The sequence below is a fragment of the Nerophis ophidion genome, linkage group LG01 (genome assembly GCF_033978795.1).
Source record: "Nerophis ophidion isolate RoL-2023_Sa linkage group LG01, RoL_Noph_v1.0, whole genome shotgun sequence".
In the NCBI taxonomy this organism is placed as follows: domain Eukaryota; kingdom Metazoa; phylum Chordata; class Actinopteri; order Syngnathiformes; family Syngnathidae; genus Nerophis; species Nerophis ophidion.
The window spans coordinates 11,412,724-11,435,056 of NC_084611.1; the positions used below are offsets into that span (position 1 = coordinate 11,412,724).

The 22,333-nt window shown below is 35.9% G+C and overlaps 1 protein-coding gene across 1 annotated transcript in view; it reads right to left on the reverse strand.

Moving 5' to 3' along the window:
• Nucleotides 1-294: 294 nt before the first annotated feature.
• dmrt2a (doublesex and mab-3 related transcription factor 2a) overlaps nt 295-22,333 on the reverse strand; it is a 26,663-nt gene continuing 4,624 nt past the window's right edge. Inside the window, exons 3-4 of the mRNA XM_061895995.1 lie at nt 19,035-19,137; nt 295-4,810 (exon numbers count right to left, since the gene is read on the reverse strand). Coding sequence (XP_061751979.1) covers nt 3,789-4,810; nt 19,035-19,137 — 1,125 coding nt within the window. The 3' untranslated portion in view covers nt 295-3,788. The remainder of the gene's footprint in view (nt 4,811-19,034; nt 19,138-22,333) is intronic.

Here is a 22,333-nt window from a genome sequence, read left to right on the forward strand (position 1 = left end):
CTTTCCAGTGCCAGTAGCACTCGTGCAGGCCGAGACCGTGACTGCTATGATTAAAGTTAGGTGTGGCGTATTCTCTGCTTTTGACCCATCACCCGTTATCACCCCCTGGGAGGTGAGGGGAGCAGTGAGCAGCAGCAGTGGCCGCGCCCGGGAATTATTTTTTTGCTGATTTAACCCCCAATTCCAACCCTGGATGCTGAGTGCCAAGCAGGGAGGTAAGATCTCCCTTTTTTTTTTTTATATATAGTCTTTGGTATTATGACTTGGCCATGATGGCAAAAACTGGGAGAAAAATTCAAAGTCCTATAACGTTTATTGACATGAGAAAGTGTTTAAATACTCTTCACAATAAAGTTATTCAACATGCAAAAAAGGGACACAAAGGAGCTATAATACACTGTACACAGTGGCTGCCTTTTTGGCGCCATGTTTTTAGACGCTCCATATTTCCATATGAGTTGGGAAATTGTGTTAGATGTAAACAAAATACAAGGATTTGCATTTTCAACCCATATTCAGTTGAATATGCTACAAAGACAACATATTTGATGTTCAAACTGATAAACTTTTTTTTTTTTTTTGCAAATAATAATCAACTAAAAATTTCATGGCTGCAACACATGCCAAAGTAGTTGGGAAAGGGCATGTTCACCACTGTGTTACATCACCTTTTCTTTTAACAACACTCAATAAACGTTTGGGAATTGAGGAAACTAATTGTTGAAGCTTTGAAAGTGGAATTCTTTCACATTCTTGTTTTATGTAGAGCTTCAGTCCTTCAACAGTCCGGGATTTACACTTCATAATGCGCCACACATTTTCGATGGGAGACAGGTCTGGACTGCAGGCGGGCCAGGAAAGTACCCGCACTCTTTTTTTTACGAAGCCAAGCTGTCGTAACACGAGCTGAATGTGACTTGGCAATGTCTTGCTGAAATAAGCAGGGGCGTCCATGAAAAAGACGCAGCATATGTTGTTCCAAAACCTGTATGTACCTTTCAGCATTAATGGTGCCTTCACAGATGTGTAAGTTACCCATGCCTTGGGCACTAATGCACCCCCATACCATCACAGATGCTGGCTTTTCAACTTTGCGTCGATGACAGTCTGGATGGTTCGCTTCCCCTTTAGTCCGGATGACACGATGGTAAATGGTAAATTGGTTGTACTTGTATAGCGCATTTCTACCCCTTATTAAGGAGCCCAAAGGGCTTTGACAGTATTTCCACATTCACCCATTCACACACACATTCACACACTGTCATCGGGAGCTGCCATGCAAGGCGCTCACCAGGACCCATCAGGAGCAACGGTGAAGTGTCTTGCCCAAGGAAACAACGGACGTGACTAGGATGGTAGAAGGTGGGGATTGAACCAATAACCCTCAGATTGCTGGCACAGCCACTCTACCAACTTCGCCCCAATGTCGAATATTTCCAAAAGCAATTTGGAATGTGGACTCGTCAGACCACAGAAGACTTTTCCACTTTGAATCAGTCCATCTTAGATGACCCAGAGAAGCCGGCGGTGTTTCTGGATGTTGTTGATAAATGGCTTTCGCTTTGCATAGTAGAGCTTTAACTTGCACTTACAGATGTAGCGACAAACTGTGTTTAGTGACAGTGGTTTTCTGAAGTGTCCCTAAGCACATGTGGTGATATCCTTTAGAGATTGACGTCGGTTTTTGATACAGTGCCGTCTGAGGGATCGAAGATCACGGTCATTCAATGTTGGTTTCCGGCCATGCCGCTTAAGTGGAGTGATTTTGTCAGAGTTATTAGTTGATGTCGAACCCCAAGATGCAGAGACGGAGGCAGGCTTAGAATATCAAAACATGATTTAATTAAAACTAAACAAGAACAAACAAAAAGTATGCACGTGGGCGGAATAACAAACTAAGGGAGCTAGCACTGGAAGCTAGAAAACAAAAATGTTTTTTAGCATGGAAGCTAGTGGATAGCAAACAGAAAAACTGGAAATGACTAATGCCAACAGAAACAGCTTACCGCTACGACGACCAGGACAAAATGTAGCACGACAGGTAGTAGCTGTAACAAAACGACACGACAGGTAGCGCAACAAGAGTGACATGTGGCAACGACAATACAAATGACAATACAATGATCCGGTAACTGACACAAGACAAAGCAGGTACAAACAGGAGCGGGCTGATTGGCAACAGGTGTGGCCAGGTGCCAATCAGCCGCAGCTGAGGAGGAACACAGCACTCAGGGAACAAGACAGGAAGCTGACAAAATAAGAGCACTAGACAGGAACTAAAGACAGGAGATACTAAACACCGAGGAAACACAGGTGGTTGTCAGGGGTATTTGTTGTCAAACCCCAAGATGCAGAGACGGAGGCAGGCATATAAATAATAGAACAAGAACAAACAAAAAGCACGCACGTGGGCGGAATAACAAACTAAGGGAGCTAGCACTGGGAGCTAGAAAAACAAAAAGGAACTTTAGCATGGAAGCTAGTGGAAAACAAACAGAAAAACTGGAAATAGCTAATGCTAACCGAAACAGCTTACCGCTACGACGACCAGGACAAAATGTAGCACGACAGGTAGTAGCTGTAACAAAACGACACGACAGGTAGCACGACAAGAGTGACATGTGGCAACGACAATGCAATACAATGATCCATCAACTGACACAAGACAAAGCAGGTACAAATAGGAGCGGGCTGATTGGCAACAGGTGTGGCCAGGTGCCAATCAGCTGCAGCTGAGGAGGAACACACCACAGGAAGCTGACAAAAAAAGAGCACTAGACAGGAACTAAAGACAGGAGATACTAAACACGGAGGAAACACAGGTGGTTGTCAGGGGTATTTGTTGTCAAACCCCAAGATGCAGAGACGGAGGCAGGCATATAAATAATAGAACAAGAACAAACAAAAAGCACGCACGTGGGCGGAATAACAAACTAAGGGAGCTAGCACTGGGAGCTAGAAAAACAAAAAGGAACTTTAGCATGGAAGCTAGTGGGAAACAAACAGAAAAACTGGAAATAGCTAATAGCTTACCGCTACGACGACCAGGACAAAATGTAGCACAACAGGTATGAGCTATAACAAAATGACACAACAGGTAGAACAACAATCCAATACAATGATCCAGCAACTGACACAAGACAAAGCAGGTACAAACAGGAGCGGGCTGATTGGCAACAGGTGTGGCCAGGTGCAAATCAGCCGCAGCTGAGGAGGAACACAGCACTCAGGGAACAAGACAGGAAGCTGACAAAATAAGAGCACTAGACAGGGACTAAAGACAAATGCAGAGGAAAAAACTAAAACATAGACAAACTGTCAGGGGAAAGCCTGATGGATTTCTCCAGATTCTCTGAACCTTTTGATGATAATATGGACCGTAGATGTTGAAATCCCTCAATTTCTTGCAATTGCACTTTGAGATATGTTGTTCTTAACGCAGTTGTGGACAAAGGGGTGTACCTCGCCCCGTCCTTTCTTGCGAAAGACCTGTTCCCAATTAGCCCGCACACCTGTGGGATGTTCCAAATAAGTGTTTGATGAGCATTCCTCAACTTTATCAGTATTTATTGCCACTTTTCTCAACTTCTTTGTCGGGTGTTGCTGGCATCAAATTCTAAAGCTAATGATTATTTGCACAAAAATGATTTTTTTTAATCAGTTTGAACATCAAATATGTTGTCTTTGTAGCATATTCAACTGAATTTGGGTTGCAAATCATTGTATTCCGTTTATATTTACATCAAACACAATTTCTCAACTCATATGGAAACAGGGTTAGTGTTAATTCAATGGAAGGCCCGACTCATGGCAGGCCTTTTCAGAATGGCCTCCACAGAGAAGGACAAGGACTCGCCCGGGGCCACCTTGGTCCCGCCGGGTTTGGACGTGAAGTCTTTGGCGTACCTGCCGGCGATTTTGGCGGCCTGAGCGTCCCTGGCGGAGCTTTCCCTGAGCTTGCGTGCGGCTTCCTGCAGGAGCTCCTTGCAGCACGGCGCCCCGCCGCTGTTCCTGTCCGCCAAAGAATGCTGGATGAGCGAGTGGAAGGTGGAGTTGACCTTCACCGAGAACTTGCCGGCGTCCTTGCCCGCTTTCATCGGCGGCGAGCTGTCATGGAAGGCGGGACCGAAGCTCCTCTTCGGGGGGTAGAAGGCCGAGCACTCTCTTTGCCCGCTTTGCTTGGCGCAGGCAGTTTTTTGCTCGGCGGGGTCCTGCGGCAAGGCGGCGAGCACGTCGGTGGGGTCCTGCTCCGGCGCCTGGCTCTCGGCGGGCATGGTTTTAGGCTCCCAGATGGCGCCGGGCTTCATGTTTTGCACCGCCGTGGCGTTGAAAAGGCACTGCTGGTACAGAAGGGCGTCGCCTAAGTTGGCGGCCCCTCTGGGCCACATGACGAAGCCCGCGCCGCCGCCGCCGCCGCCGCCCCGCGCCGGTTGCAGCGGGTAGTGGCGGTAAGTGGTGGCCACGCTCACGTTGGACGAGATGAGCTCCACGTTGGCGGAGGCCGAGTACGGCATGGAAACATCAAGGCAGGCGGGGCCCAGCAGGCCGCACAGGTCTTTGGGCGCCGTCTCGGGCGAATACGCCGCCTTGTAGGAGTTGTAGTCGGCAGGGTGGTGCGCCATGTTGCTCGGGAAGAGCAGCGAGGTTTGGCCGTTCTCCAGCAGCTCACGCTCCTTGTACTCGCGCTCCAGCATGATGCTCTCCAGCTCCTTGTCGGCGAACGCCCGCCGCTTCCTCATCCGGTCGCTCAGCGGCGGCGGGAGGGAGGGGTTGACGGCTAGGAAGGAGTCGGTCGGCCCCGGGCGAAACCCTGTTGGTGCAAAAACAATCAAGAAGTTTTATTGGACAAGAACAACACAAATATCATAATCACTATACAACAATGATGCTGTAATGAGCATGCCAGGCCACTAGTTGGCGATGTCACGTTACACCTAATACTCGTTTGGGTCAAAATGCTTGAAACACAGATATCCTATCTTTTTTATTCTTATAACCATTAGACCAGGGGTGTCAAACTAATTTTAGCTCAGGGGCCGCATGGAGGAAAATCTGTTTTAAATTGGCCCGGACTGTTAAAATCATGGCAAGATAACTTAAAAATAAAGACAACTTTAGATAGTTTTCTTTGTTTTACTTTGGCCAAAAATTACAACAAGCCCATTCTGAAAATGTACGGATCGAGCAAAATCTGGTTCAAATTGGTTTGGACTGTTAAAATCATGGCATGATAGCTTAAAAATAAAGACAACTTTAGATAGTTTTACTTTGGCCAAAATTAGAACAAGTGCATTCTGAAAATGTACAGATCGAGCAAATTCTCTTTCAATTTGTCCCGGACTGTTAAAATCATGGCATAATAACTTAAAAATAAAGACAACTTTTGATAGTTTTCTTTGTTTTACTTTGGACAAAAATAGAACAAGTACATTCTGAAAATGTACAGATCGAGCAAAATCTGGTTCAATTTGGCCCGGACTGTTAAAATCATGGCAAAATAACTTAAAAATAAAGACAACTTTAGATAGTTTTCTTTGTTTTACTTTGGCCAAAATTAGAACAAGCCCATTCTGAAAATGTACGGATCGAGCAAAATCTGGTTCAAATTGGTTTGGACTGTTAAAATCATGGCATGATAACTTAAAAATAAAGACAACTTTAGATAGTTTTACTTTGGCCAAAATTAGAACAAGTGCATTCTGAAAATGTACGGATCGAGCAAAATCTATTTCAAAATGGCCGGATTGTTAAAATCGTGGCATAATAACTTAAAAATAAAGACAACTTTAGATAGTTTTCTTTGTTTTACTTTCGCCAACAATAGAACAAGCATATTCTTAAAATGTACAGATCGAGCAAAATCTGGTTCAAATTGGCCTGGACTGTTAAAATCATGGCAAGATAACTTAAAAATAAAGACAAATTTAGATAGTTTTCTTTGTTTTACTTTGGCCAAAATTAGAACAAGCCCATTCTGAAAATGTACGGATCGAGCAAAATCTGGTTCAAATTGGTTTGGATTGTTAAAATCATGGCATTATAACTTAAAAATAAAGACAACTTTAGATAGTTTTACTTTGGCCAAATTTAGAACAAGCATATTCTTAAAATGTACAGATCGAGCAAAATCTATTTCAAATTGGCCCGGATTGTTCAAATCATGGCAAAATAACATAAAAATAAAGACAACTTTAGATAGTTTTCTTTGTTTTACTTTGGCCAAAATTAGAACAAGCACATTCTGAAAATGTACGGATTGAACAAAATCTATTTAAAATTGGCCTAGACGGTTAAAATCATGGTATGATAACTTAAAAATAAAGACAACTTTAGATAGTTTTACTTTGGCCAAATTTAGAACAAGCATATTCTTAAAATGTACAGATCGAGCAAAATCTATTTCAAATTGGCCCGGATTGTTCAAATCATGGCAAAATAACTTAAAAATAAAGACAACTTTAGATAGTTTTCTTTGTTTTACTTTGGCCAGAATTAAACAAGCACATTCTGAAAATGTACGGATCGGGCAAAATCTGGTTCAAATTGGCCCGGACTGTTAAAATCATGGCATAATAACTTAAAAATAAAGACAACTTTAGATAGTTTTACTTTGGCCAAAATTAGAACAAGTGCATTCTGAAAATGTACAAATCGAGCAAAATCTATTTCAAAGTGGGCCGGATTGTTAAAATCGTGGCATAATAACTTAAAAATAAAGACAACTTTAGATAGTTTTCTTTGTATTACTTTCGCCAACAATAGAACAAGCATATTCTTAAAATGTACAGATCGAGCAAAATCTGGTTCAAATTGGCCTGGACTGTTAAAATCATGGCAAGATAACTTAAAAATAAAGACAAATTTAGATAGTTTTCTTTGTTTTACTTTGGCCAAAATTAGAACTAGGACATTCTGAAAATGTACGGCTTGAACAAAATTTCAAATTGGCCTAGACTGTTAAAATCATGGCAAAATAACTTAAAAATAAAGACAACTTTAGATAGTTTTCTTTGTTTTACTTTGGCCAAAAATAGAACAAGCGCATTCTGAAAATGTACAGATCGAGCAAAATCTATTTCAAATTGGCCTGGACTGTTAAAATTGTGGCATAATAATTTCAAAATAAAGACAACTTTAGATAGTTTTACTTTGGCCAAATTTAGAACAAGCATATTCTTAAAATGTACAGATCGAGCAAAATCTATTTCAAATTGGCCCGGATTGTTCAAATCATGGCAAGATAACTTAAAAATAAAGACAAATTTAGATAGTTTTCTTTGTTTTACTTTGGCCAAAATTAGAACAAGCCCATTCTGAAAATGTACGGATTGAACAAAATCTATTTCAAATTGGCCTAGACGGTGAAAATCATGGTATGATAACTTAAAAATAAAGACAACTTTAGATAGTTTTACTTTGGCCAAATTTAGAATAGGGATATTCTTAAAATGTACAGATCGAGCAAAATCTACTTCAAAGTGGGCCGGACTGTTAAAATCATGGCATAATAACTTAAAAATAAAGACAACTTTAGATAGTTTTCTTTGTCTTACTTTGGCCAAAATTTATAACAAGTACATTTTGAAAATGTACAGATCGAGCAAAATCTATTTCAAATTGGCCTGGACTGTTAAAATTGTGGCATAATAATTTCAAAATAAAGATAACTTTAGATAGTTTTACTTTGGCCAAAATTAGAACAAGCGCATTGTGAAAATGTACAGATCGAGCAAATTCTATTTCAATTTGTCCCGGACTGTTAAAATCCTGGCAAAATAACTTAAAAATAAAGACAACTTTAGATAGTTTTCTTTGTTTTACTTTGGCCAAAATTAGAACAAGCACATTCTGAAAATGTACGGATTGAACAAAATCTATTTAAAATTGGCCTATACTTAAAATCATGGCATAATAACTTAAAAATAAAGACAACTTTAGATAGTTTTACTTTGGCTTAATTTAGAATAAGAATATTCTTAAAATGTACAGATTGAGCAAAATCTACTTCAAAGTGGGCCGGACTGTTAAAATCATGGCATGATAACTTAAAAATAAAGACAACTTTAGATAGTTTTCTTTGTTTTACTTTGGCCAAAAATAGAACAAGCATATTCTTAAAATGTACAGATCGAGCAAAATCCATTTCAAATTGGCCCGGACTGTTAAAATCATGGCATAATAACTTAAAAATAAAGACAACTTTAGATAGTTTTCTTTGTTTTACTTTGGCCAAAAATTACAACAGGTACATTCTGAAAATGTACAGATCGAGCAAAATCTGGTTCAAATTCGCCCGGACTGTTAAAATCATGGCATAATAACTTAAAAATAAAGACAACTTTAGATAGTTTTCTTTGTTTTACTTTGGCCAAAAATAGAACAAGCATATTCTTAAAATGTAAAGATCGAGCAAAATCCATTTCAAATTGGCCCGGACTGTTAAAACCGTGGCATAATAACTTAAAAATAAAGACAACTTTAGATAGTTTTCTTTGTTTTACTTTGGCCAAAATTAGAACAAGCACATTCTGAAAATGTACGGATTGAACAAAATCTATTTAAAATTGGCCTATACTTAAAATCATGGCATAATAACTTAAAAATAAAGACAACTTTAGATAGTTTTACTTTGGCTTAATTTAGAATAAGAATATTCTTAAAATGTACAGATTGAGCAAAATCTACTTCAAAGTGGGCCGGACTGTTAAAATCATGGCATAATAACTTAAAAATAAAGACAACTTTAGATAGTTTTCTTTGTTTTACTTTGGCCAAAATTGGAACAAGTGCATTCTGAAAATGTACAGATCCAGCAAAATCTATTTCAATTTGTCCCGGACTGTTAAAATCGTGGAATAATAACTTAAAAATAAAGACCACTTTAAATAATTTTACTTTGGCCGAAATTAGAACAAGCATATTCTTAAAATGTACAGATCGAGCAAAATCTATTTCAAAGTAGGCCGGACTGTTAAAACCGTGGCATAATAACTTAAAAATAAAGACAACTTTAGATAGTTTTTTTTGTTTTACTTTGGCCAAAAATACAACAAGCAAATTGTGAAAATGTACAGATCGAGCAAAATCGATTTCAAATTGGCCTGGACTGTTAAAATCCTGGCAAAATAACTTAAAAATAAAGACAACTTTAGATAGTTTTCTTTGTTTTACTTTGGACAAAAATAGAACAAGCACATTCTGAAAATGTACAGATCGAGCAAAATCTATTTCAATTTGTCCCGGACTGTTAAAATCATGGCATAATAACTTAAAAATAAAGACAACTTTAGATAGTTTTACTTTGGCCAAAATTGGAAGAAGCGCATTCTGAAAATGTACAAATAGAGCAAAATCTATTTTAATTTTTTCCGGACTGTTAAAATCATGGCATTATAACTTAAAAATAAAAACAACTTTAGATAGTTTTCTTTGTTTTACTTTGGCCAAAAATTAGAACAAGCACATTCTGAAAATGTACGGATTGAACAAAATCTATTTAAAATTGGCCTAGATGGTTAAAATCATGGTATGATAACTTAAAAATAAAGACAACTTTAGATAGTTTTCTTTATTTTATTGTGGCCAAAATTAGAACAAGCGCATTCTGAAAATGTACAGATCGAGCAAAATCTATTTCAAATTGGCCTGGACTGTTAAAATTGTGGCATAATAATTTCAAAATAAAGACAACTTTAGATAGTTTTACTTTGGCCAAAATTAGAACAAGCGCATTGTGAAAATGTACAGATCGAGCAAAATCTATTTCAACGTGGGCCGGACTGTTAAAATCGGGGCATAATAACTTAAAAATAAAGACTAATTTAGATAGTTTTCTTTCTTTTAGTTTGGCCAAAATTAGAACAAGCACATTCTGAAAATGTACGGATTGAACAAAATCTATTTCAAATTGGCCTAGACGGTTAAAATCATGGTATGATAACTTAAAAATAAAGACAACTTTAGATAGTTTTACTTTGGCCAAATTTAGAATAAGGATATTCTGAAAATGTACAGATCGAGAAAAAATCTACTTCAAAGTGGGCCGGACTGTTAAAATCATGGCATAATAACTTGAAAATAAAGACAACTTTAGATAGTTTTACTTTGGCCAAAATTAGAACAAGCGCATTGTGAAAATGTACAGATCGAACAAATTCTATTTCAATTTGTCCCGGATTGTTAAAATCATGGCATAATAACTTAAAAATAAAGACAACTTTAGATAGTTTTCTTTATTTTATTGTGGCCAAAATTAGAACAAGCGCATTCTGAAAATGTACAGATCGAGCAAAATCTATTTCAACGTGGGCCGGACTGTTAAAATCGGGGCATAATAACTTAAAAATAAAGACTAATTTAGATAGTTTTCTTTCTTTTAGTTTGGCCAAAAACAGAACAAGCATATTCTTAAAATGTCAGATCGAGCAAAATCTATTTCAAATTGACCCGGATTGTTCAAATCATGGCAAAATAACATAAAAATAAAGACAACTTTAGATAGTTTTCCTTGTTTTACTTTGGCCAAAAGTACAACAAGTACATTCTGAAAATGTACGGATTGAACAAAATCTATTTTAAATTGGCCTGGACTGTTAAAATCATGGCATAATAACTTAAAAATAAAGACAACTTTAGATAGTTTTACTTTGGCCAAATTTAGAATAAGTACATTCTGAAAATGTACAGATCGAGCAAAATCTATTTCAAAGTGGGCTGGAAAGTTAAAATCGGGGCATAATAACTTAAAAATAAAGACAACTTTAGATAGTTTTCTTGGTTTTACTGTGGACAGAAATAGAACAAGCACATTCTGAAAATGTACAGATCGAGCAAAATCTATTTCAAATTGGCCCGGACTGTTAAAATCATGGCATAATAATTTAAAAATAAAGACAACTTTAGATAGTTTTCTTTGTTTTACTTTGGCCAAAAATAGAACAAGCATATTCTTAAAATGTACATATCGAGCAAAATCTATTTTAAATTGGCCCGGACTGTTAAAATCATGGCATAATAACTTAAAAATAAAGACAACTTTAGATAGTTTTACTTTGGCCAAAATTAGAACAAGTGCATTCTGAAAATGTACAGATCGAGCAAAATCTATTTCAAAGTGGGCCGGACTCTTAAAATCCTGGCATAATAACTTAAAAATAAAGACAACTTTAAATAGTTTTCTTTGTTTTATTTTGGTCAAAAATAAAACAAGTGCATTCTGAAAATGTACAGATCGAGCAAAATCTATTTCAAAGTGGGCCGGACTCTTAAAATCCTGGCATAATAACTTAAAAATAAAGACAACTTTAAATAGTTTTCTTTGTTTTATTTTGGTCAAAAATAAAACAAGTGCATTCTGAAAATGTACAGATCGAGCAAAATCTGGTTCAAATTGGCCCGGACTGTTAAAATCCTGGCAAAATAACTTATGAATAAAGACAACTTTAGATAGTTTTCTTGGTTTTACTGTGGACAGAAATAGAACAAGTACATTTTGAAAATGTACGGATCGAGCAAAATCTATTTCAAATTGGCCTGGACTGTTAAAATCATGCCATAGTGACTTAAAAATAAAGATAACTTTAGATAGTTTTCTTTGTTTTACTTTGGCCAAAAATAGAACAAGCACATTCTGAAAATGTACAGATCGAGCAAAATCTGGTTCACATTGGCCCGGACGGACTGTTAAAATCATGGCATAATAACTTAAAAATAAAGACAACTTTAGATAGTTTTCTTTGTTTTACTTTGGCCAAAAATAGAACAAGCATATTCTTAAAATGTACATATCGAGCAAAATCTATTCTAAATTGGCCCGGACTGTTAAAATCATGGCATAATAACTTAAAAATAAAGACAACTTTAGATAGTTTTACTTTGGCCAAAATTAGAACAAGTGCATTCTGAAAATGTACAGATCGAGCAAAATCTATTTCAAATTGGCCCGGACTGTTAAAATCCTGGCATAATAACTTATGAATAAAGACAACTTTAAATAGTTTTCTTTGTTTTACTTTGGTCAAAAATAAAACAAGTGCATTCTGAAAATGTACAGATCGAGCAAAATCTGGTTCAAATTGGCCCGGACTGTTAAAATCCTGGCAAAATAACTTATGAATAAAGACAACTTTAGATAGTTTTCTTGGTTGTACTGTGGCCAAAAATAGAACAAGCATATTCTTAAAATGTACATATCGAGCAAAATCTATTTTAAATTGGCCCGGACTGTTAAAGTCCTGGCAAAAAAACCTTACGAATAAAGACAACTTTTGATAGTTTTCTTTGTTTTACTTTGGCCAAAAATAGAACAAGCACATTATGAAAATGTACAGATTGAGCAAAATCTATTTCAAATTGGCCCGGATTTTTAAAATCATGCCATAATAACTTAAAAATAAAGACAACTTTAAATAGTTTTCTTTGTTTTACTTTGGCCATACATACAACAAACAAATTGTGAAAATGTACAGATCGAGCAAAATCTATTTCAAATTGGCCCGGACTGTTAAAATCATGGCATAATAATTTAGAAATAAAGACAACTTTAGATAGTTTTCTTTGTTTTACTTTGGCCAAAAATAGAACAAGCATATTCTTAAAATGTACATATCGAGCAAAATCTATTTTAAATTGGCCCGGACTGTTAAAATCCTGGCAAAAAAACCTTACGAATAAAGACAACTTTTGATAGTTTTCTTTGTTTTACTTTGGCCAAAAATAGAACAAGCACATTATGAAAATGTACGGATCGAGCAAAATCTATTTCAAATTGGCCCGGATTTTTAAAATCATGCTATAATAACTTAAAAATAAAGACAACTTTAAATAGTTTTCTTTGTTTTACTATGGCCATACATACAACAAGCAAATTGTGAAAATGTACAGATCGAGCAAAATCTATCTCAAATTGGCCTGGACTGTTAAAATCCTGGCAAAATAACTTATGGATAAAGAAAACTTTAGATAGTTTTCTTTGTTTTACTTTGGCCAAAAATAGAAAAAGCACATTCTGAAAATGTAGAGATTGTCATTATCATCCCATTGGGTAGAGTTTTTTCCTTGCCTTGATCTGGGATCTTAGCCGAGGATGTCGTTGTGGCTTTTGCAGCCCTTTGAGACTCTACTGATTTAGGGCTACGTAAGTAAACATTGATTGATTGATTGAGATAGTGTGGAACAATTTCCCTTGTGGATCATTAACATTTGTCTAAGTCTAAGTCTAAGTCCCTTGACAAAATACTTCAAGTTAGTTCAAAATTCTAAAGAAAAAATTTGTGCAATTATTTTAAAAAAAGGAGGAACTTAAGCCATTGTCTCAGCGTGCCTGCAAAGACATTACATTTAAGTCCTATCGAGGATTGAACAAAATATCAAATAAATGAATAAAAACTCTTTTAGGGATCAAATACCTCATTTATCATTTTTACTTATAAATCCTGTGCTGACTCAACAAACCACACAGGCGGTGGTAGAAACTATTTAAGAGAGTTGAATTACACTTTGTTAAAGTTAAAGTACCTTTGATTGTCACACACACACTAGGTGTGGTGAAATTATTCTCTGCATTTGACTTACCACCCTTGATCACCCCCTGGGAGGTGAGGGGAGCAGTGAGCAGCGGCGGTGGCCGCGCCCGGGAATCATTTTGGGTGATTTAACCCCCAATTCCAACCCTTGATGCTGAGTGCCAAGCAGGGGGGTAATGGGTCCCATTTTTATAGTCTTTGGTATGACTCGGCCGGAGTTTGAACTCAATGTCGAGTTCTGATGTTAAATTGACCATTGAAATTTGGTCATTTCCCGACCAAAATTCTACAACACAAATACAACGTTGAAACAACATGCTCTTCGACGAAGTTTAATCAATGTCAGGTTGTGACGTTGTTTTGACCATTGACTTTTGGTCATTTTTTACAACCAGTATTCTACAACACAAATACAACGTTGAAACAACGTAATTTTTGATGTTTAATCAATGTCGGGTTCTGATATTGATTTGACCATTGAATTTTGGTCATTTCCCAACCAAAATTCTAGAACGCAAATACAACGTTGCAACAACGTGCTCTTTGACAACGTTTAATCAATGTTGGGTCCTGACGTTGATTTGACCTTTGAACTTTTCTCATTTCCCAACCACAATTCTACAACACAAATACAACGTTGAAACAACATCATTTTTGATGTTTGATCAATGTCGGGTTTTGACGTTGATTTGACCATTGAATTTTGGTCATTTCACAACCAAAATTCTACTACACAAATACAACGTTGAAACAACACGCTTTATGACGACGTTTAATCAATGTCAGGTTGTGACGTTGATTTGACCATTGAATTTTGGTCATTTCACAACCAATATTGTACAACACAAACACAACGTTGCAAAAATATCCTTTTGGATCCTTTTTGAAACAACATCCTTTTTGATGTTTGATCAATGTCGGGTTTTGACGTTGATTTGACCATTGAATTTTGGCCATTTCACAACCAATATTCTACAACACGAATACAACGTTGAAACAACTTGTTTATTGACAACGTTTAATCAATGTCAGGTTGTGACATTGATTTGACCTTTGAAGTTTGGTCATTTCCCAACCAAAATTCACAAATGCAACGTTGAAACAACATGCTTTTTAACAACGTTTAATCAATGTCAGGTTGTGACGTTGATTTGACCTTTGAAGTTTGGCCATTTCCCAATCAAAATTCTACAACACAAACACAACGTTGAAACAACATGCTTTTTAACGACATTTAATTAATGTCAGGTCCTGAAATTGATTTGACCATTGAATTGTGGTCATTTCACAACCAATATTCTACAACACGAATACAACGTTGAAACAACTTGTTTATTGACAACGTTTAATCAATGTCAGGTTGTGACATTGATTTGACCTTTGAAGTTTGGCCATTTCCCAACCAAAATTCACAAATGCAACGTTGAAACAACATGCTTTTTAACAACGTTTAATCAATGTCAGGTTGTGACGTTGATTTGACCTTTGAAGTTTGGCCATTTCCCAATCAAAATTCTACAACACAAACACAACGTTGAAACAACATGCTTTTTAACGACATTTAATTAATGTCAGGTCCTCAAATTGATTTGACCATTGAATTGTGGTCATTTCACAACCAATATTCTACAACACAAATACAACGTTGCAACAATATCCTTTTTTATGTTTAATCAATGTTGGGTTTTGACGTTGATTTGTCCATTGAATTTTGGTCATTTCCCAACCAATATTCTACAACACGAATACAACGTTGAAACAACTTGTTTGTTGACAACGTTTAATCAATGTCAGGTTGTGACGTTGATTTGACCAACGAAATTTGGTCATTTCCCAACCAAAATTCACAAATGCAACGTTGAAACAACATGCTTTTTAACGACGTTTAATCAATGTCGGGTCCTGAAATTGATTTGACCATTGACTTTTGGTAATTTCCCAACCAAAATTTTACAACACAAACACAACGTTGAAACAACATGCTTTTTGACGACGTCATACCTGACATTGATTTGACCATTGAATTGTGGTCATTTCACAACCAATATTCTACAACACAAATACAACGTTGCGACAGTATCCTTTTTGATGTTTAATCAATGTCGGGTTTTGACATTGATTTGTCCATTGAATTTTGGTCATTTCCCAACCAATATTCTACAACACGAATACAACGTTGAAACAAAATGTTTTTGGACGACGTTTAATCAATATCAGGTTGTGACGTTGATTTTACCATCGAAATTTGGTCATTTCCCAACCAAAATTCACAAATACAACGTTGAAACAACATGCTTTTTAACAACGTTTAATCAATGTCAGGTTGTGACGTTGATTTGACCTTTGAAGTTTGGTCGTTTCCCAACCAAAATTCTACAAAACAAACACAACATTGAAACAACATGCTTTTTAACGACGTTTAATTAATGTTGGGTCCTGAAGTTGATTTGACCATTGAATTTTGGTCATTTCCCAACCAATATTCTACAACACAAATACAACGTTGCAACAATATCCTTTTTTATGTTTAATCAATGTTGGGTTTTGACGTTGATTTGTCCATTGAATTTTGGTCATTTCCCAACCAATATTCTACAACACAAATACAACGTTGAAACAACTTGTTTGTTGACAACGTTTAATCAATGTCAGGTTGTGACGTTGATTTGACCAACGAAATTTGGTCATTTCCCAACCAAAATTCACAAATGCAACGTTGAAACAACATGCTTTTTAACGACGTTTAATCAATGTCAGGTTGTGACGTTGATTTGACCATTGAATTGTGGTCATTTCCCAACCAATATTCTACAACACATATACAACGTTGCAACAATATCCTTTTTGATGTTTAATCAATGTCAGGTTGTGACGTTGATTTGACCTTTGAAGTTTGGTCATTTCCCAACCAAAATTCTACTACACAAATACAACGTTGAAACAACATGCTTTATGACGACGTTTAATCAATGTCAGGTTGTAACGTTGATTTGACCATCGAATTTTGGTCATTTCCCAGCCAAAATTCTACAACACAAATACAACGTCTAAACAACATGCTTTATGAGGACGTTTAATCAATGTCAGGTTGTGACGTTGATTTGACCTTTGAAATGTGGTCATTTCACAACCAATATTTTACAACACAAATACAACGTTGCAACAGTATCCTTTTTGATGTTTAATCTATGTCGGGTCCTGACGTTAAATTGATCATTGAACTTTGGTCATTTCCCGACCAAAATTCTACAACACAAACACAACGTTGAAACAACATGCTTTTTTGACGACGTTTAATCAATGTCAGGTTGTGACGTTGATTTGATCATCAAAATTTGGTCACTTCACAACCAATATTCTATAACACAAATACAACGTTGAAACGACATACTTTTTAATAAGGTTTATTCTATGTCAGATTGTGACGTAATTTTGACCATTGAAATTTGGTCATTTGCCAACTAATAACAAACAAATAGAACAATTTTGCAACGTTTTTTCGAAGTCAGCTTTAAAAAAAAAAACGATATATGTTTAATCAACGTTGTATCGATGTCTTGTGCCTGCTGGGACTCGCTGTTATTAGGATATTCATAACATGATTATACAAACCCCGTTTCCATATGAGTTGGGAAATTGTGTTCGATATAAATATAAACACAATACAATTAAATCATTTTCAACCCATATTCAGTTGAATATGCTACAAAGACAACATATTTGATGTTCAAACTGATAAACATTTGTTTTTGTTGCAAATAATCATTAACTTTAGAATTTGATGGCAGCAGCACGTGACAAAAAAGTTGGGAAAGGTGGCAATAAATACTGATAAAGTTGAGGAATGCTCATCAAACACTTATTTGGAACATCCCGCAGGTGTGCAGGCTAATTGGGAACAGGTGGGTGCCATGATTGGGTATAAAAACAGCTTCCCAAAAAATGCTCAGTCTTTCACAAGAAAGGATGGGGCGAGGTACACCCCTTTGTCCACAACTGTGTGAGCAAATAGTCAAACAGTTTAAGAACAACGTTTCTCAAAGTGCAATTGCAAGAAATTTAGGGATTTCAACATCTACGGTCCATAATATCATCAAAAGGTTCAGAGAATCTGAAGAAATCACTCCACGTAAGCGGCATGGCCGCAAACCAACATTGAATGAACGTGACCTTCAATCCCTCAGAGGGCACTGTATCAAAAACCAACCTCAATCTCTAAATGATATCACCACATGGGCTCAGGAACACTTCAGAAAACCACTGTCACTAAATACAGTTGGTCGCTACATCTGTAAGTGCAAGTTACAGCTCTACTATGCAAAGCGAAAGCCATTTATCAACAACATCCAGAAACACCGCCGGCTTCTCTGGGCCCAAGATCATCTAAGATGCACTGATGCAAAGTGGAAAATTGTTCTGGACCAAAAGGGAAGCGTACCTTTCAGACTGTTATCGGCGCAAAGTTGAAAAGCCAGCATCTGTGATGGTATGGGGGTGCATTAGTGCCCAAGGCATGGGTAACTTACACATCTGTGAATGCACCATTAATGCTGAAAGGTACATACAGGTTTTGGAACAACATATGCTGCCATCTTTTTCATGGACGCCCCTGCTTTTTTCAGCAAGACAATGCCAAGCCACATTCAGCAGGTGTTACAACTGCAGGGCTTCGTAAAAAAAGAGTGCAGGTACTTTACTGGCCCGCCTGCAGTCCAGACCTGTCTCCCATCGAAAATGTGTGGCGCATTATGAAGCGTAAAATACGACAGTGTTGAAGGACTGAAGCTCTACATAAAACAAGAATGTGAAAGAATTCCACTTTCAAATCTTCAACAATTATTTTCCTCAGTTCCCAAACGTTTATTGAGTGTTGTTAAAAGAAAAGGTGATGTAACACAGTGGTGAACATGCCCTTTCCCAACTACTTTGGCACGTGTTGCAGCCATGAAATTCTAAGTTAATTATTATTTGCAAAAAAAATAAAATTTTTGAGTTTGAACGTCAAATATCTTGTCTTTGTAGTGCATTCAACTGAATATGGGTTGAAAAGGATTTGCAAATCATTGTATTCCGTTTATATTTACATCTAACACAATCCCAACTCATATGGAAACGGGGTTTGTACAAATACAACTATTTTGCAATGTTTTTTTAGAAGTGAGTTTTAAAAAAAAAACATGTATGTTTAATCAACGTTGTATCAATGTCTTGTGCCTGCTGGGACTCGCTCTTATTAGGATATTCACAACGTGATTATATTTCATCTCCACTTACATACTTGAGTACTCTTCTCGGGGTTACTTATCAGCTGTGGCATACTTCATTGATTAAAAAAACGCTGCCTGCATTTAATTCATCACAGCTGTAAGAAACACTTGTCCACAGAGGATTAATTGTGATGAGTAGTTGATGACACACGGCTGTATTTACAATAGTGTGAGCTGGTGTAAAAACAAAGTAACTCTAGTACAGTAGAGTCGCAGAAAAAGATCAAAGTTCTGTTATTTTTACCTTCCAGGATGCTTTTGGCCAGCAGAGTGGATGGACGAACATGTCGCTGATAGATGGTCCGCCTCTCTGCTGGAATCTGTTTGCCAGATAGTCCTTTCTTGTCCTGAAAGACGTTTTAAAAAGAAGCCGTCAAAACGTGCTTCCCACTTTCAATGAGTTACTCAGACTTCAGTGAAATATGCAGAAATGATGTTGCCATGAATAGGTTGGGGATCTCTACTAATTTATGAAAATAAATGGAAAATGTGGAGGATTAGATAAAAGCTTTGCTTAACTCCTTTTTAGGTCTGTTGAATCCGTGCAAATTTAACCTTTATGAAATGTGTTAAACATGTCTTAAATAAATAATTATAAATGATGCTAAATTGGGGCCCTCGGTAGAATGTTAGAGTGGCAGCTCCTACGAAAAAAATTCACACTGTTTATTTGAATGAAATTATTTTATTTATTTTAACCAAACGAGAATTGTATTTAAAGCATGTTTTGTACTAAGCAAATGTGTGAAAATATTTTCGTATTTATCATCGTCATGTCTTTGTGATCATGTTCTGTTTTGTTTTTGACTCCATTAGTTCCTGTTTTTGCGCACCCTGGTTTGTTTTAGTTTCCACGACAACCATTAACGTCACCTGGCTCATTTGTTTGGACTCACGCACCTGTCAATAATCACAGCACAATTTAAGCCTGTAGTTGCCAGGCAGTCAGGCTGGCGACAGCACCCTCTATCACCTCCTACACAACCATGTTATCCATGCCAATGTTCCATGCTCTATCTCGGTCCAAGTAAGTTTTTCATGCCATAGTTTGTAAGTTTTGTTTTATGTCCGTAGTTCTCCCATTGTGCGAGTTTTAGTTTTCATAGCCAAGTTTTGAACCTCCACTGAGGGCGCCTTTTGTTTATACCCTTTGTTTTTGTAATATTTGTAAGTTAAGATTAAAGATGTCATTACCTTCACGCCATGTCCGTTCCAATCACTTTGCACCACGGGAAAACAAACCACGACATAGTCCGCGCCTTGAAAATTATTATTTTAATATTTCTGACGTGCTTTCCTGACAGGACCAAAATCTGGTAAAACTGTTTCCTTGACTTAGACTTAGACAAACTTTATTGATCCACAAGGGAAATTGTTCCAAACAGTAGCTCAGTTTCAAAGGATGGAAAGGGTAAGGATGGAAATAACACAGGTATTAAGTAGACTAAAAAGTATCATAGTAGCAATATAAAATATAACATATATGTGATATGTACATAATTAAACTCAGGTAATATGTCCCCTGGACCCATGAGGACTTTGAATATGACCAATGTATGATTCTGATACCCAAATTTCCAAAACTAATGTAACGTATCAAACAACAGAAGAATAAGCGATTTTTACATTTTAACAGAAGTGCAGATAGAACATGTTAAAAGAGTAAGTAAGCAGATATCAACAGTAAATGAACAAGTAGATTAATAATGCATTTTCTGCCACTTGTCCTTAACAATTTTGAGAAAATAATACAATGATAAATGACACAATATGTTACCAGACATGTCAGCAGACTAATTAAGAGCATTTATTTGCTTAATTGCTACGAAAAGACAAGTTGTCTTGTATGTTCACTATTTTATTTAAGGACAAAATTGCAATAATGAACATTTGTTTAATGTACCGTAAGATTTTTGGGTTAAAAATAAAGCCAATTACGACATTTTTTTGTGGTACCCTTTATTTAAAAAAGTACCAAAAGGTACCAAAAAATACCGAAACACTTTTAGTACCAGTACCAAAATATTGGTATCGGGACAACACTAATACAAACACAACAATCACCCACTGGCAAAAATGTAGATGGGTGCCTATGTTTGCTATATATATATATATATATATATATATATATATATATATATATATATATATATATACAAAATTGCAATAATGAACATTTGTTTAATGTACCGTAAGATTTTTGGGTTAAAAATAAAGCCAATAATGACATTTTTTGTGGTCCCCTTTATTTAGAAAAGTACCAGAAGGTACCGAAAAATACCGAAACACTTTTAGTACCAGTACCAAAATATTGGTATCGGGACAACACTAATACAAACACAATGATCACCCACTGGCAGAAATGTAGATGGGTGCCTATATTTGCTATATATATATATATATATATATATATATATATATATATATATATATATATATATATATATATACTGTATATATACAAAATTGCAATAATGAACATTTGTTTAATGTACCGTAAGATTTTTGGGTTAAAAATAAAGCCAATTACGACATTTTTTTGTGGTACCCTTTATTTAAAAAAGTACCAAAAGGTACCAAAAAATACCGAAACACTTTTAGTACCAGTACCAAAATATTGGTATAGGGACAACACTAATACAAACACAACGATCACCCACTGGTAAAAATGTAGATGGGTGCCTATGTTTGCTATATATATATATATATATATATATATATACAAAATTGCAATAATGAACATTTGTTTAATGTACCGTAAGATTTTTGGGTTAAAAATAAAGCCAATAATGACATTTTTTGTGGTCCCCTTTATTTAGAAAAGTACCAGAAGGTACCGAAAAATACCGAAAGACTTTTAGTACCAGTACCAAAATATTGGTATCGGGACAACACTAATACAAACACAACAATCACCCACTGGCAGAAATGTAGATGGGTGCCTATGTTTGCTATATATATATATATATATATATATATATATATATATATATATATACATTTATATATATATATATATATTGGTACCGGTACTAAAAGTGTTTCGGTATTTTTCGGTACCTTCTGGTACTTTTCTAAATAAAGGGGACCACAAAAAAATGTCGTTATTGGCTTTATTTTTAACCGAAAAATGTTACGGTACATTAAACAAATGTTCATTGTTGCAATTTTGTCCTTAAATAAAATAGACATGTGTGTGTGTGTATGTGTATATGTATATGTATATGTATATGTATATGTAAGTGTATGTATATATATATATATTTTTTTTTTATATATGTGTGTATATGTAAATGTATATATTTGTATACGTGTATATATTTGTAAATGTGTATATGTATTAATATGTACATATGTATAAATAAATGTATATATACATGTGTATATCTATATATACACACACACACACACACACACATATATATATATATATATATATATATATATATATATATATATATATATATATATATATATATATATATATATATATATATATATATCCTTTGGGTACTCCGGCTTCCTCCCACTTCCAAAGACATG